Source organism: Salvelinus fontinalis, unplaced genomic scaffold (assembly GCF_029448725.1).
Source record: "Salvelinus fontinalis isolate EN_2023a unplaced genomic scaffold, ASM2944872v1 scaffold_0090, whole genome shotgun sequence".
NCBI lineage: Eukaryota > Metazoa > Chordata > Actinopteri > Salmoniformes > Salmonidae > Salvelinus > Salvelinus fontinalis.
Genome location: NW_026600299.1, coordinates 361086 through 376616, shown reverse-complemented (window position 1 = coordinate 376616; position 15531 = coordinate 361086). Strand labels below are relative to the sequence as shown.

At 43.5% G+C, this 15531-nt stretch overlaps 2 protein-coding genes across 3 annotated transcripts in view; one reads left to right on the top strand and one right to left on the bottom strand.

The window, feature by feature from the left end:
- Positions 1-1185, bottom strand: part of LOC129843026 (MORN repeat-containing protein 4-like) — a 20621-nt gene extending 19436 nt beyond the window's left edge. The window contains exon 1 of the mRNA XM_055911755.1: positions 853-1185. The gene's annotated coding sequence lies outside the window, so the exon portion shown is untranslated. The remainder of the gene's footprint in view (positions 1-852) is intronic.
- A 1154-nt stretch (positions 1186-2339) lies between these two features.
- lcor (ligand dependent nuclear receptor corepressor) overlaps positions 2340-15531 on the top strand; it is a 74772-nt gene continuing 61580 nt past the window's right edge. The window contains exon 1 of one of the 2 annotated variants that reach the window (XM_055911762.1): positions 2340-2504. In XM_055911762.1, coding sequence (XP_055767737.1) covers positions 2408-2504 — 97 coding nt within the window. In that variant the 5' untranslated portion in view covers positions 2340-2407. The remainder of the gene's footprint in view (positions 2505-15531) is intronic. The other variant, XM_055911761.1, reaches the window with a different exon arrangement.

Here is a 15531-nt window from a genome sequence, read left to right as displayed (position 1 = left end):
TTATGATACTATATACCATGGTGGGTTATGATACTATATACCATGGTGGGTTATGATACTATATACCATGATGGGTTATGATACTATATACCATGATGGGTTATGATACTATAAACCTCCATCCCAAAGTACTTCGTGCCCCTCTAAATTAATAGGTGCGTGACTCTTCTGCAAACACCCACAGAGCGCTAACCTGATTGAGACACATTTTGACGCACAGTTTGGAGCGCTCGCCCAGACAACCCGTGGATTAACTCACACAGAGAGCTGATCTCGGCATTGTTTTTCGGTAGGCTACAGTACAGAGACCGTAAAATATTCATATGAGCGCCATGACGTTAGGCTTTTTAATGATGTGGTCTTTATTCTATTTGCAACTAATGAAAATGAATTATCAGGCTATAGACTACTGAACGATCGAATGGCCTACCCGAACTATAGCTGTGATGGCAGGTCAGGGCGGAATAATATTATCAAGAACACAGTTAAGAATGGAAAGTCCATCGAGATATTCCATTGCTCATTGTTGTAAACTCGGCTGCGTCTCTGACACAGGGACGTTTAAAGGATTCTCCTATTCTTTATTTCTCCTCTAGATATGATGATGTTACATCAGTACATTTGAATAAAACCAAAACACGTTTATATATTTAACAATAAGAAAAGGAATTCATGTATTAATAAATATTGTTATTCTCTTAACGCAGCCTATGAATCAATAGAATAGAGCGTGTAATATGCCCAGTCTAAAATGTTGCCACAGTAACGGTGCGATTTTCCCTTTCACGTAGCCGGCGGGTAGCATTGAGAAAATCATCATTGCCACGGCGATTAAACAAACAAATAATTTACCTGGTAGGTATTTTACACCAAGAGAATCCACCTTCCCTACATCACTGACAGAAAACGGGTTGGTGGATGATTCTACACCTTCCAGTGAAAATTAGCTTTCCGTAGCCTCGCATCTCCTGGCAAGAGGCTTCAGCATTATTCCAAGGTGGCGCGGTCCCATTGAGCATCTTTCACTTGACCTTGATTCAAACACTCATCCGATTGGCTGTCTGCTCCTCGTCCAGTGAATCTATGGAAGACATTTTTGTGAAGGGCAACCCCTCATTCAACAGAGTTCGCCGATATAATTAGCCGGAGTGCTCCTTGTTAAACCGTTTGCCCTTGCCTTTTAATGTGCCGTCCACGTCTCTGAAGAGATATAAACCACCGTTGAGGCTGCTTTTTAATGATATTATGTAACTTTGGTGTATCAATTTGGTGATTATACTTTGGTGGCGGGTTTCATTGAAAACTCTGATTTATTTGACCCTATATCGCAAAAGAACAGCTGCGAGGGATGGCGAGGGGTTTGTCCCCAAGCAGATGATATCTAACCCAATATGGCAAAGTAGAGGGGACATTCTTTTATTCCTGAAAAATACCACATGGCAAACAGGAAGTCATAAAGATCGCAATTGAATTAATGTGATTAAGTTGCAGGAAACCTGATGAAAAAACCCCCACTGATGAGAAAATTGACCCGTGTTTGTAAAGAAGCTGTAACAGACGGGTTTTGATAAACTCCTTCTGGGTTTTGAACTTAGAAACCCCATTTCATTCCCTTTTGACGAATAGTATTAGAGTAATATAGAATTAGAAATTATATAATTATATAATAGAATAGATTGGAATCAAATATAATTGAATAGAATGTTAAAGAATTGGAATAGATTAGAATAGGATTGAAAGAACAGAACCAAGCCAAGCAGTCTCCCAAATATCAGTATGAACAGTGTAATTGCGATTCAGTATAAAGTTGATTATACTTATCATACAACAACACACACAGCCAGAAATATGAATAATAATCTCCGTTCATACCGTGATACAAAGGTCCCTTCCCTGTATATCCCTTGTAAATGTTAATGCTGAATTATCATTATCTCCTGTTTACCTGTATTAAATATATGGTAATCATTGACCTTTCTTTCATTATGACGGTTCTATGGAAAAACATTGGCTATACATTATCTATCTAAATACCACTGCAATGTATAGGCTATCCACTGCGCATTATTAAAACTCATAACGCACTGATGCCCTTTGACACAGATTTGACACATTTAGACCATAGCCTACACACTGTAAATTCAATCTATACATTTCTTTATTGATCCATATGCTTTTGTTGCGGGTTTAAATTCCATCACTGACGTTCATTCCCTCAACAGAACTGAGATGTTGGGGGGGGGGGGGGGGGTCGGGTGGTGGTGGTGGGTGGGTCCGTGAGCGGATGCTGCAGCTATAAGTCCCCCCTACATTTTGTACTCCACCCATAACCCTCAAAAAGTATTGGTGACGTATGCGCACAAGCACCTAGCAGAATGTGCGCGTCCGCGGGAGGGCCCGGTAGAAAATGGCGAGTCTGTGCAAAAGGCAGCAATGCACGATCGAGAGGCGCGGCTTTCGGCAGGAACTTGACTCGTGGCGACACAAACTCATTCACTGTGTAGGTAAGCTCGTTTCGCCTTGCATGGTGGTTCGGCTGGAGAGCCAGGGTGCGCATGGTTTGGGGAGAAAACACTTAAACGGCTTGGCTGTTGTATCCTGGGGAAAAACTGACGCTGCTGCTGCCGTCCGCAAGCCAGGGTGCTGAGCGGAGCGAGCTGTCATTTTTTTGTTGCCTCGAGTCTCAACACCGTCCGCCTCCTCCGACCTGCACAAATATATAGTTAAAGTTTTTTAAAGCTTTGGATCTTATTGCCATGTGTTTCAGCGATATAGACGTTATGTTGTTATTGTATGTGGATGTGATAAGGGTGTTTTTCTCGGGTATTAGGGATTTGAAAGTGAGGAAACAATTTTTGTCATTTTTTTGGCTGTTTATTTATTGTAAGCAGGGCGTGTCACGTGTACAGATGGAATTGTAGCTCGGCAAATGAGAAAGGGTTTTCTGTGCCTGTGTGCGCGCTGCTCATTTTATTGTAGGCCTACTATATTATTGTTGGGGGAGGGCAGTGCGCGTTCCACCTTCAGAATTGAAGCCGGGATTGGTGTTGCGCGTTACCTTGTTGCCCTGGACGTCGGCACCAGGGAACGCGCATTGCTGCATTGGGGAAATGTCACAGAAAATAATTTTAGTATTTTAGGGAAGGTGGGGGATGACAAAGAAAATGACACTGCGTTTCATCTCGCTGGCCACGGTTGAAAACACGGACTGTTCTTGTTGCTGTAGTACTTGTTGAAATCATTCGTTACAATGTAACTGATGCTGTACAACTCTGCAGTTTACATTTTGTTTTGTAGCAGTTTACAGCAAACGATTGTTTAGGGAAAATGTTTTTCTCATTAGGTATAGCTTGTTGTAATGTAAACCGATGCAGTGGACATTCCGTTGTTTTGGAAAGCTGCGTTATCCCACTCAATGCAATGTATTCTATTTTAATCTTTGATAATCGGTCCAACGTTTCTTCAATAGACTAACATTAATAGGCAACAACATAATGACAGTATTTTAATATCAATATGGATCTTTTGGATTTCCCAATTTCCCCTCCCCCAATATTCTCTCGTTTCATTAGCTTTGTTTAATCCGGTTAAATCGGTAGATCCGGTGTTATTGTGAGATTATGATCAACTTCGTTCTGATCTTTAAAACTATAGGTTTCCTCGCTTTCAAAACCCAGTTTGTAGTCTCCCTTTTATCAGTAGCATATATCTATATATCTATATATATATCTATCTATATCCCCTGCAACACTCCTGCCCTTGGCTGTATACTGTATCAGGTGTTAGGCTATAGACCTACCTACAGCTTCATCTTGTTCTGTGTGAAAATCTTCCTGGCCCCTGCCCCGCTGCCTGGCTAACTGGACTGACCCGCGCCTTGACGACCGTTTAACTGGACTGACCCGCGCCTTGACGACCGTTTAACTGGACTGACCCGCGCCTTGACGACCGTTTAACTGGACTGACCCGCGCCTTGACGACCGTTTAACTGAACTGACCCGCGCCTTGACGACCGTTTAACTGGACTGACCCGCGCCTTGACGACCGTTTCACTGGACTGACCCGCGCCTTGACGACCGTTTCACTGGACTGACCCGCGCCTTGACGACCGTTTCACTGGACTGACCCGCGCCTTGACGACCGTTTCACTGGACTGACCCGCGCCTTGACGACCGTTTAACTGGACTGACCCCCGCCTTGACGACCGTTTAACTGGACTGACCCGCGCCTTGACGACCGTTTTAACTGGACTGACCCCCGCCTTGACGACCGTTTAACTGGACTGACCCGCGCCTTGACGACCGTTTCACTGGACTGACCCCCGCCTTGACGACCGTTTAACTGGACTGACCCGCGCCTTGACGACCGTTTAACTGGACTGACCCCCGCCTTGACGACCGTTTAACTGGACTGACCCGCGCCTTGACGACCGTTTCACTGGACTGACCCGCGCCTTGACGACCGTTTAACTGGACTGACCCGCGCCTTGACGACCGTTTCACTGGACTGACCCGCGCCTTGACGACCATTTAACTGGACTGACCCGCGCCTTGACGACCGTTTAACTGGACTGACCCGCGCCTTGACGACCGTTTTACTGGACTGACCCGCGCCTTGACGACCGTTTAACTGGACTGACCCCCGCCTTGACGACCGTTTCACTGGACTGACCCGCGCCTTGACGACCGTTTCATCTCCATTTAGGATCTTTTTCCCAAAATAGTAATAGAGCCAGTAGGTTCCATCAAAAGCCAAATCTAGAGACATTTTCTCTTGCCGGCTCACTTGAGAAACAAGAACAATCATTTCTTTTCAACTTCAGAGTTGAGCCTAAGTGTTTTATTATCTCCTTTCCAAACAATAGTTTAACATTTCAACGTGGACATTTAACCACGTCTGCTTCTGTCACAGCAGACATGTTCTTCAGGGATGTCCGTCAGCGTACCTATTGAGGCTTTCTATCGTGTTGTTGCATGTCAATAAACTCACTGGACTGTTTTTAGGAGGTTGGATTGGGTGTAGTGATCTTTATCCCACATAGCCCTGTATGTCATGTAGGTTTCATGCAGTATGTTCAATATCAGCCTCCCACCACGTTTCCATGGTGAATCTAACTGTATGCATATTCGCCTTAGGGCTTATTGATGTCAGTGAACAGCATAGGCCTCCTGTATCCTAGAGCACAATGGTTGATGTTATTAGCTGCTGTGCCTTTTTTCTGCCCCACTGTAATTGATTTGGCACATATGTAACAGTGTCTATATAACTGCTTGGCTGAGAAAGGGAGAGACTTGGAGACTTAAAGACTTCATAGATAATGGGGTTTTTTGTACAGTTGGTCAGAGGAACAAATTTAGTCTCTAACACTTTAAAATCCATCTCTGTCTCTCTCTCTCTTTCCCTTTCAATCCCTCAGTGTTTCTCTCCCTCCATCCCTCAGTGTTTCTCTCCCTCCATCCCTCAGTGTTTCTCTCCCTCCATCCCTCAGTGTTTCTCTCCCTCCATCCCTCAGTGTTTCTCTCCCTCCATCCCTCTCTCTAGTTTCCAGATATCTGGTCATTCAGTATCACAGATGGGTTCCCCAGAGATTTGCCTCCTACTTTCTCATCTAGTTAATTCTCTCGTGGGGGTTTTGAAAAACATGTGTTGTCATTTATCAGGTGTACCTCGCCCTGCAGTCTGCCTCCACTAACACACACACACCCACACACACACCCACACACACCCACACACACACCCACACACACACACACACACACACACACACACACACACACACACACACACACACACACACACACACACACACACACACACACACACACACACACACACACACACACACACACACACACACACACACACACACACAAGGGTTATATACATGCAGGGTTAAGTTGAGAACAGACTGTACAGAGTTTAGATGTAGGGATTTAAAGGACTATAGACACACACACACAGACTGCTGAGATCGATAAGCACAATGTGTGTGTGTCTGAGGTGCCATGTGTAGCTACTAGCTAAAACCTGCCCTTTGACTGCACTGACTAGTAATCCCCTGTCCTTTCTGCAGAGACACTGAGCCTCTTCACCCATCTGTGCTACACACACACACACACACACACACACACACACACACACACACACACACACACACACACACACACACACACACACACACTGCCTTAAACAAGAGCAAATCACATTTTAAATGTAATTTTTACTCACTTTTTTAAAACTCTAGACACTATTTAGGAAGATATTTTCTAAAGTTCTATTTGGAGAGTTGAGGTGCTGAAATGCTGTGCTGCTGTTAAGGTGTGTTAGCTCAGTAAAGCAGTACTAAAGGCTTTGACAAATATCATGTCATCAATGTGTTTGAACTTTGGGTTAAAAATGCCAGTCTTCCTCTCCTCCCTGTTTCAGATCAAAGTCCTTTAAATCTCTAAATCTAAGCTACACTGTACAGTCTCCTCAACTTAACCCTACCTTTATATAACCCTTCTCTCTGTGTGGTGTGGGTCAAGATAACAGCCTTACATAAGAAGCAGCCATTAAACAATCTGGTTGGGTAGGTTACAAGAGATCAGTATATGGGCCCATGTCGGTCTGTGCTTTCTTAATGTTAAAGAGAATTTGAACACAGACACGTTATGAGGATTGATGCAGCCGCACATACCACTCCTTTTTCTCTGGAAAAGAATGTTGACTTTTACACAGCTAGAAAAAATATTCAAATTCCACAAAGTTATTCAGTCAATTTGTTGTTTTGTGTGAAAGGTGACATTTGAGCAAAAATGTAGTTTGTGTGTTTGACTAGCAGCGAAGTAGAGAGGGAACGGTTTTGGTTTGGTGTGTTTGACAAGCAGCGAGGAAGAGAGGGAATGGTTTTGGTTTGGTGTGTGTTTAGTTGTGGAATTAATATTTGAGTGTGTGTTTGAAGGAATGCTTTTGTGTGTGTCTAGCTGTGTATTAGATCAATATTGTAAACCTCAAAAAGGGCTACCAAGGGATGCATAAATCTGTAGTTTATTGGAGCGTGCTGTTCACCTACCCCTACCGCTCCCCGCCTTTCATTTTAGAAAGCCCCTGAATGATTCTCAGCCCAAAACAGCACATTACAGCACCGCAGTCGGGGAACTAAACACCAGATACAAAACCATGACCAGATCTTAGTGTGTACCTTTTTCAAATGTCCAAAATCAACGGCTGTTTCTAGTAGAGGTCGACCGATTAGGGTTTTTCAACACCGATACCGATTATTGGAGGACCAAAATAAGCCGATACCGATTAATCGGCCGATTTTGCTATATATATATTTGTAATAATGAGAATTACAACAATACTGAATGAACACTTTTATTTTAACTTAATATAATACATAAATAGAATCTATTTCGTCTCAAATAAATAATGAAACATGTTCAATTTGGTTTAAATAATGCAAAACCACAGAAAGTAAAAGTGCAATATGTGCCATGTAAAAAAGCTAACGTTTAGGTTCTTTGCTCAGAACCTATGGAAGCTGGTGGTTCAATATTCCCAGTTCTTCAATATTCCCAGTTCTTCAATATTCCCAGTTAAGAAGTTTTAGGTTGTAGTTATTATAGGAATTATGACGCGTCGACAATTTATCTCTATACCGTTTGTATTTCATATACCTTTGACTATTGGATGTTCTAATAGGCACTTTAGTATTGCCAGCCTAATCTCAGGAGTTGATAGGCTTGAAGTCATAAACAGCGACGTGATTCAACCATTGCTAAGAGCTGCTGGCAAACGCAGTAAAGTTTGAATGAATGCTTACAAGCCTGCTGCTGCCTACCACCACTCAATCAAGTATCAAATCATAGACTTATATTATAATTAATAAACACAGAAATACGAGTCTTTGGTCATTATATGGTCAAATCCGGAAACTATAATTTCGAAAAAACAAATTTTTATTCTTTCAGTGAAATAAGGGAACCGTTCCGTATTTTATCTAACGAGTGGCATCCCTAAGTCTAAATAGTGCTGTTAAATTGCACAACCTTCAATGTTATGTCATAATTATGTACAATTCTGGCAAATTAGTTCGCAACGAGCCAGGCGGCCCAAACTGTTGCATATACCCTGACTCTGCTTGCAATGAACGCAAGAGAAGTGACACAATTTCCCTAGTTTAATATTGCCTGCTAACATGAATTTCTTTTAACTAAATATGCAGGTTTAAAAATATATACTTCTGTGTATGGATTTTAAGAAAAGCATTGAAGCTTATGTACATTCGTGCAACAATTGTGCTTTTGTTAAATCATCCCCCGTTTGGCGAAGTAGGCTATGATTCAATGCTAAATTAACAGGCACCACATTGATTATCTGCAACGCAGGACAAGCTAGATAAACTAGTAATATCATCAACCATGTTAGTAATATCATCAACCATGTGTAGTTATAACTAGGGCTTATGTTAAGATCGATTGTTTTTTATAAGATGAGTTTAACGCTAGCTAGCAACAACTTGGCTCCTTGCTGCACTCGAGTAACAGGTGGTCAGCCTGCCACGCAGTTTCGGTCGACCTCTACTTTCGAGTGACCGAGGCTGGTTGTGTGAGTGTGTACCGTGTGTGTGGCTGGTAGTGTGTACCGTGTGTGTGTGGCTGGTAGTGTGTACCGTGTGTGTGGCTGGTAGTGTGTACCGTGTGTGTGTGGCTGGTAGTGTGTACCGTGTGTGTGGCTGGTAGTGTGTACCGTTAGTGTAACACTTGGTCCGTGCTTGCGTATGGTCCGTGCGTGCGTATGGTTCATCTTCCTCACTACACCGATCTAATAGGTCTATATGATGGGATTAGAATACACAGAGGACCGCTCTCTTTCTTTGTTTCATATAGTCATTATTATCTGTGGGACAACTGCTACAGTATACAGGACACTGCTCATCTTCAGCCTATGGGTACTGTGGTGTTCAATGAAGCTGATTGAATGAACGATTGAGCGAAGACGCCCTCTCTTCTCTGCTCGAGAAGAGATGGGCAGTGTTGATGGGTCTTTTGATGGCTTTCATAGCAGCTCAAGGTCATGACGACTTGGCCATTCAGCAAACAAAGACCAACCCAGAGACTAGGCTACTGTGTGTTAATGAGCCCATGACTACATCTTAAGTGTGCTATAAGATAAATGAACGTATGGCTGAATGAAGACAGACAGCACTCGTGAGTTTCACTTCTTTTGATGCGTTTCAAAGCCATGTTCTCAGGGACGTGTTTCAGTCCATAAACCCGGTCTGAACACAAAGAGCTCCCAAATACTTTTATTTTCCTTCTGAGACACCACTAGATCTTTGTAAAGTGTATTAGTGTGATTCTTTGTGAGTTCAACATCTATTCAGAGCTGAAGGGACCAGATGATGTTATTCATGGTCAGCTGATAGAAACATGTTTTCCATCTATTCACTCTGGCTGGACAATGGAAGTTTTTAATCTTTATATCTTTATTTTTCAATCTTTATTTGGACTTATTAACATCAACACATGTCTGGATCTGGCCTTTATTGGAGAGTTTGAGGCAAGCTGAACACGCTGCCAGAAACACTCTCTCTCTCTCTGCACCTCCCTCCCCCTGCTACCGGGCCGGTTCTCTCTCTGCACCTCCCTCCCCCTGCTACCGGGACGGTTCTCTCGCTCTCTCTCCACCTCCCTCCCCCTGCTACCGGGACGGTTCTCTCGCTCTCTCTCCACCTCCCTCCCCCTGCTACCGGGACGGTTCTCTCGCTCTCTCTCCACCTCCCTCCCCCTGCTACCGGGACGGTTCTCTCGCTCTCTCTCCACCTCCCTCCCCCTGCTACCGGGACGGTTCTCTCGCTCTCTCTCCACCTCCCTCCCCCTGCTACCGGGACGGTTCTCTCGCTCTCTCTCCACCTCCCTCCCCCTGCTACCGGGACGGTTCTCTCGCTCTCTCTCCACCTCCCTCCCCCTGCTACCGGGACGGTTCTCTCGCTCTCTCTCCACCTCCCTCCCCCTGCTACCGGGACGGTTCTCTCGCTCTCTCTCCACCTCCCTCCCCCTGCTACCGGGACGGTTCTCTCGCTCTCTCTCCACCTCCCTCCCCCTGCTACCGGGACGGTTCTCTCGCTCTCTCTCCACCTCCCTCCCCCTGCTACCGGGACGGTTCTCTCGCTCTCTCTCCACCTCCCTCCCCCTGCTACCGGGACGGTTCTCTCGCTCTCTCTCCACCTCCCTCCCTCTGCTACCGGGACGGTTCTCTCGCTCTCTCTCCACCTCCCTCCCCCTGCTACCGGGACGGTTCTCTCGCTCTCTCTCCACCTCCCTCCCCCTGCTACCGGGACGGTTCTCTCGCTCTCTCTCCACCTCCCTCCCTCTGCTACCGGGCCGGTAGGGTGTTGTGTATGAGAGATCAGAGAATGGGGGGTTAATGTGAGTGTGTTTGTTTAAGCATGCTGTGCCCACTAGGCATGGCATAGCACCAGCCAGGGTTATTGCCCACTGGAGCATGCTGGGTAATGTAGTCTGGCAGAGAGTTCTGCTGTTCACTCCAAATGTACAGTGAGAGAAGATGGAGAGACGGTGAGAGGCAGGGAGGAGTAAAAGGGAGACAGAGGGAGGGGGGTAAAATAGAGAGGGTTGGAGAGGCAGTTTATGGATACAATTTTTACAATTTATTTTATTTCACCTTTATTTAACCAGGTAGGCTAGTTGAGAACAAGTTCTCATTTACAACTGCGACCTGGCCAAGATAAAGCAAAGCAGTGTGACACAAACAACAACACAGAGTTACACATGGAATAAACAAACATACAGTCAATAATACAATAGAAAATAAAATAAAAAGTATATTTACAGTGTCTGCAAATGAGGTAGGATAAGGGAGGTAAGGCAATAAATAGGCCATAGTGGTGAAATAATTACAATATAGCAATTAAACACTGGAGTGATAGATGTGCAGAAGATGAGTGTGCAAGTAGAGATACTGGGGTGCAAAGGAACAAAATAAATAACGGTATAAGGATGAGGTAGTTGGATGGGCTATTTACAGATGGGCTATGTACAGGTGCAGTCATCTGTGAGCTGCTCTGACAGCTGGTGCTTAAAGTTAGTGAGGGAGATATAAGACTCCAGCTTCAGTGATTTTTTTTCAGTTCGTTACAGTCATTGTCAGCTGAGAACTGGAAGGAAAGGTGGCCAAAGGATTAATTGGCTTTGGGGGTGACCGGTGAAATATACCTGCTGGAGCGTGTGCTACGGGTGGGTGCTGCTATGGTGACCAGTGAGCTGAGAAGGTGGGGCTTTATCTAGCAAATACTTATAGATGACCTGGAGCCAGTGGGTTTGGCAACAAATATGAAGCTAGGGCCAGCCAACGAAAGCATACAGGTCGCAGTGGTGGGTAGTATATGGGGCTTTGGTGACAAAACGGATGGCACTCTGATAGACTGCATCCAATTTGCTGAGTAGAGTATTGGAAGCTATTTTGTAGATGACATCGCCGAAGTCGAGGATCGGTGGGATAGTCAGTTTTACGAGGGTATGTTTGGCGGCGTGAGTGAAGGAGGCTTTGTTGCAAAATAGAAAACCGATTCTGATTTAATTTTGGATTGGAGATGCTTACTGTGAGTCTGGAAGGAGAGTTTACAGTATAACCAGACTCCTAAGTATTTGTAGTCGTTCACATATCAAAACCAAGTCAGAACCGTCCAGAGTAGTGATGCTGGACAGGCGGGCAGGTGTGGGCAGCGATCGGTTGAAGAGCATGCATTTAGTTTTACTTGCATTTAAGAGCAGTTGGAGGCCACGGAAGGAGACTTGTATGGCATTGAATCTTGTCTGGAGGTTAGATTGCACAGTGTCCAAGGAAGGGCCAGAAGTATACAGAATGGTGTCATCTGCGTAGAGGTGGATCAGAGAATCACCAGCAGCAAGAGCGACATCATTGATGTATACAGAGAAAAGAGTCGGCCTGAGAATTGAAACCTGTGGCACCCCCATAGAGACTGCCAGAGGTCCGGACAACAGGCCCTCCGATGTGACACACTGAACTCTGTCTGTGAAGTAGTTGGTGAACCAGGTGAGGCAATCATTTGAGAAACCAAGGCTGTCGAGTCTGCCGATAAGAATGTGGTGATTGACAGAGTCGAAAGCCTTGGTCAGGTCAATGAATACAGCTGCACAGTATCGTCTCTTATCGGTTATGATATCGTTTAGGACCTTGAGCGTGGCTGAGGTCCACCCATGACCAGCTCGGAGAAGGTACGGTGGGATTCGAAATGGTCTGTTTGTTAACTTCTTTGGGCTGCAAGCCCGAAGCCGGGCACAATATGACCACAGCCACTTCAAGTGCAGGGTGCGAAATTCTAAATATATTTTTTAGAAATATTTAACTTTCACACATTAACAAGTTCAATACAGCATATGAAAGAAAAACATCTTGTGAATCCAGCCAACATGTCAGATTTTTAAAATGTTTTACAGCGAAAACACCACATATATTTATGTTAGCTCACCACCAAATACAAAAAAGGACAGACATTTTTCAGAGCACAGGTAGCATGCACAAAGCCAACCTAACTAACCAAGAATCAACCAAACTAACCAAGAAACAACTTCATCAGATGACAGTCTTATAACATGTTATACAATAAATCTATGTTTTGTTCGAAAAATGTGCATATTTGAGGTATAAATCAGTTTTACATTGCAGCTACCATCACAGCTACCGTCACAAATAGGACCGAAGCAGCCAGAGTAATTACAGACACCAATGTCAAATACCTAAATACTCATCATAAAACATTTCTGAAAAATCGACGATGTACAGCAAATTAAAGACAAACATCTTGTGAATCCAGCCAATATTTCCGTTTTTTTTAAAAGTGTTTTACAGCGAAAACACAATATAGCATTATATTAGCTTACTACAATAGCCTACCACACTACCGCATTCATTCATCAAGGCACGTTAGCAATAGCAATAGGCACGTTAGCGATAGCGAATAAACCAGCAAAAGATATATAATTTTTGATTAACCTTTAAGCTTCATCAGATGACAGTCCTATAACATCAGGTTATATTTTGTTCGAAAATGTGCATATTTAGAGCTGAAATCAGTGGTTATACATTGTGCTAACGTAGGATCTTTTTCCCAGAATGTGCGGATATTTTTATGGCACTCAACTATTCTGACCAAATAACTATACATAAACGTTACTAAAAAATACATGTTGTATAGGAAATGATAGATACACTAGTTCTTAATGCAATCGCTGTGTTAGAATTCTAAAAATAACTTCATTACGATATGCAGTTTACGTTATGGCGAGAGCGTGCCCAAACTCTGGGCGCAAACTACTAGTACAACATGTTCGACAGATATATGAAATAACATCATAAAATGGGTCCTACTTTTGATGATCTTTCATCAGAATGTTGTACAAGGGGTCCTTTGTCCAGAACAATCGTTGTTTGGATTTAGAATGTCCTCTTCTCCAGTCAATTAGCACGGAAAGCTAGCAAAGTGGCGCGAAGCTCTCCTTCCTGAACATACGCAGACAAAGCAACACGCCTAACGTCCTGAAAATTTTTCAATAATCTAATAAAACTATATTGAAAAAACATACTTTATGATGATATTGTCACATGTATCAATAAAATCAAAGCCGGAGATATTAGTCGTATATAACGACAGCTTATCAGAAGGCAATACCAGGTCCCTTCTCGCGCTCTCCAGAAAACAGGAAACTGGTGACACGTCATACAAAGAGCTTTTATTCGACCCCAGATCAAGTTATACACTCCATTTCTTCTCTCACTGCCTGTCGACATCTAGTGGAAGACGTATGAAGTGCATGTATACTGATATATATCAAGGACATTTATAGGCAGGCCCTAGAACAGAGCATCGATTTCAGATTTTCCACTTCCTGTCAGGAAGTTTGCTGCAAAATGAGTTGTTTTACTCACAGATATAATTCAAACGGTTTTAGAAACTAGAGAGTGTTTTCTATCCAATAGTAATAATAATATGCATATTGTACAAGCAAAAATTGAGTATGAGGCCGTTTGAAATGGGCACCTTTTATCCAGGCTACTCAATACTGCCCCTGCAGCCCAAACAGGTTAACTTGGCTTTCGAAGACCTTAGAAAGGCAGGGTAGGATTGATATAGGTCTGTAGCAATTTGGGTGTAGAGTGTCTTCCCCTTTGAAGAGGGGGATGACCGCGGCAGCTTTCCAATCTTTGGGGATCTCAGACGATACGAAAGAGTCGTTGAACAGGCTAGTAATAAGGGTTGCAACAATTTCAGCACCTAATTTTAGAAAGAGAGGGTCCAGATTGTCTAACCTGGCTGATTTGTAGGGGTCCAGATTTTGCAGCTCTTTCAGAACATCGGCTATCTGGATTTGGGTGAAGGAGAAATGGGGAAGGCTTGAGTAAGTTACTGTGGGGGGTGCAGGGCTGTTGACCGGGGTAGGGGCAGCCAGCTGGAAAGCATGGCCAGCTGTAGAAAAATGCTTATTGAAATTCTCAATTATCGGTGTAGACAGTGTTTCCTAGACTCAGTGCAGTGGGCAGCTGGGAGGAGGTGCTCTTATCGACTGTATGGTGGAGATCAGCAGCGTAGATTGACATTCCTCACAATATCCATTGAGTCTGTGTTGTACTTTGTCACGCCGGTGGATCTTCTCTACAAATGGCATGAATACGGTTTGGATGGAATACACATTATGGTCTGAAAGCACAGCTCCCCTCTTACATGTACTGGAGATGTGGGTTTAAATGCATGTATTGTTTGAGTTGCTATTTCTCTATTAGTGGTTGGCCAAGGCCAGTAAACAACAACCTTGTATTTGTCTCTGTTGCAAAATTGATTTGTCCATTACCAGTGTTTAAAAAATAAATAACCTTTTTTAAAGCAATGTTTTGGATGTTCATATTACTTGGCACTCGATGGTGCAGCCTTAGAAAGAAATATGCTATCTAGAACCTTTTAAGGGTTTTTCGGCTGTCCCCATAGCAGAAGCCTTTGAAGAACCCTTTTTGTTTCTTCAAAGCGGGTTCTACATGGAACCCAAAAAGCTTCTACCTGGAACTAAAAGGTGTTCTCCTAGGGGGACAGCCAAAGAACTGGAACAGTCCACCCAAAATACTCTAATGTCAAAGTGGAATAACATATTTTTAACATTTTGTAAAACAAATCATATAAATGAAATAAGTAATATATAGTCGTTGCATAAGTATTCAGCTCCTTGAATCAATACTTTAGAAACACCTTTGACAGCGATTACAACTGTCAATCTTCTTGGGCGAGACTCTAAGAGCTTTCCACACCTGGATTGTGTAATATTAGCCCACTATTATTTTCCTAATTCTTCAAGCTCTGTCAATATGTTGGGGACCACGGCTGGGCAGCAATTTTCAAGTGTGTTCCTTTTCCGTGTTTACCTTTTTTAAAAACTTTAGGGCCTTGTTGAAATACAAAATGGTTGTTTTTAAATATTCGTATTCTGTATATTTGTATTGTTCTTGTCATTTAAA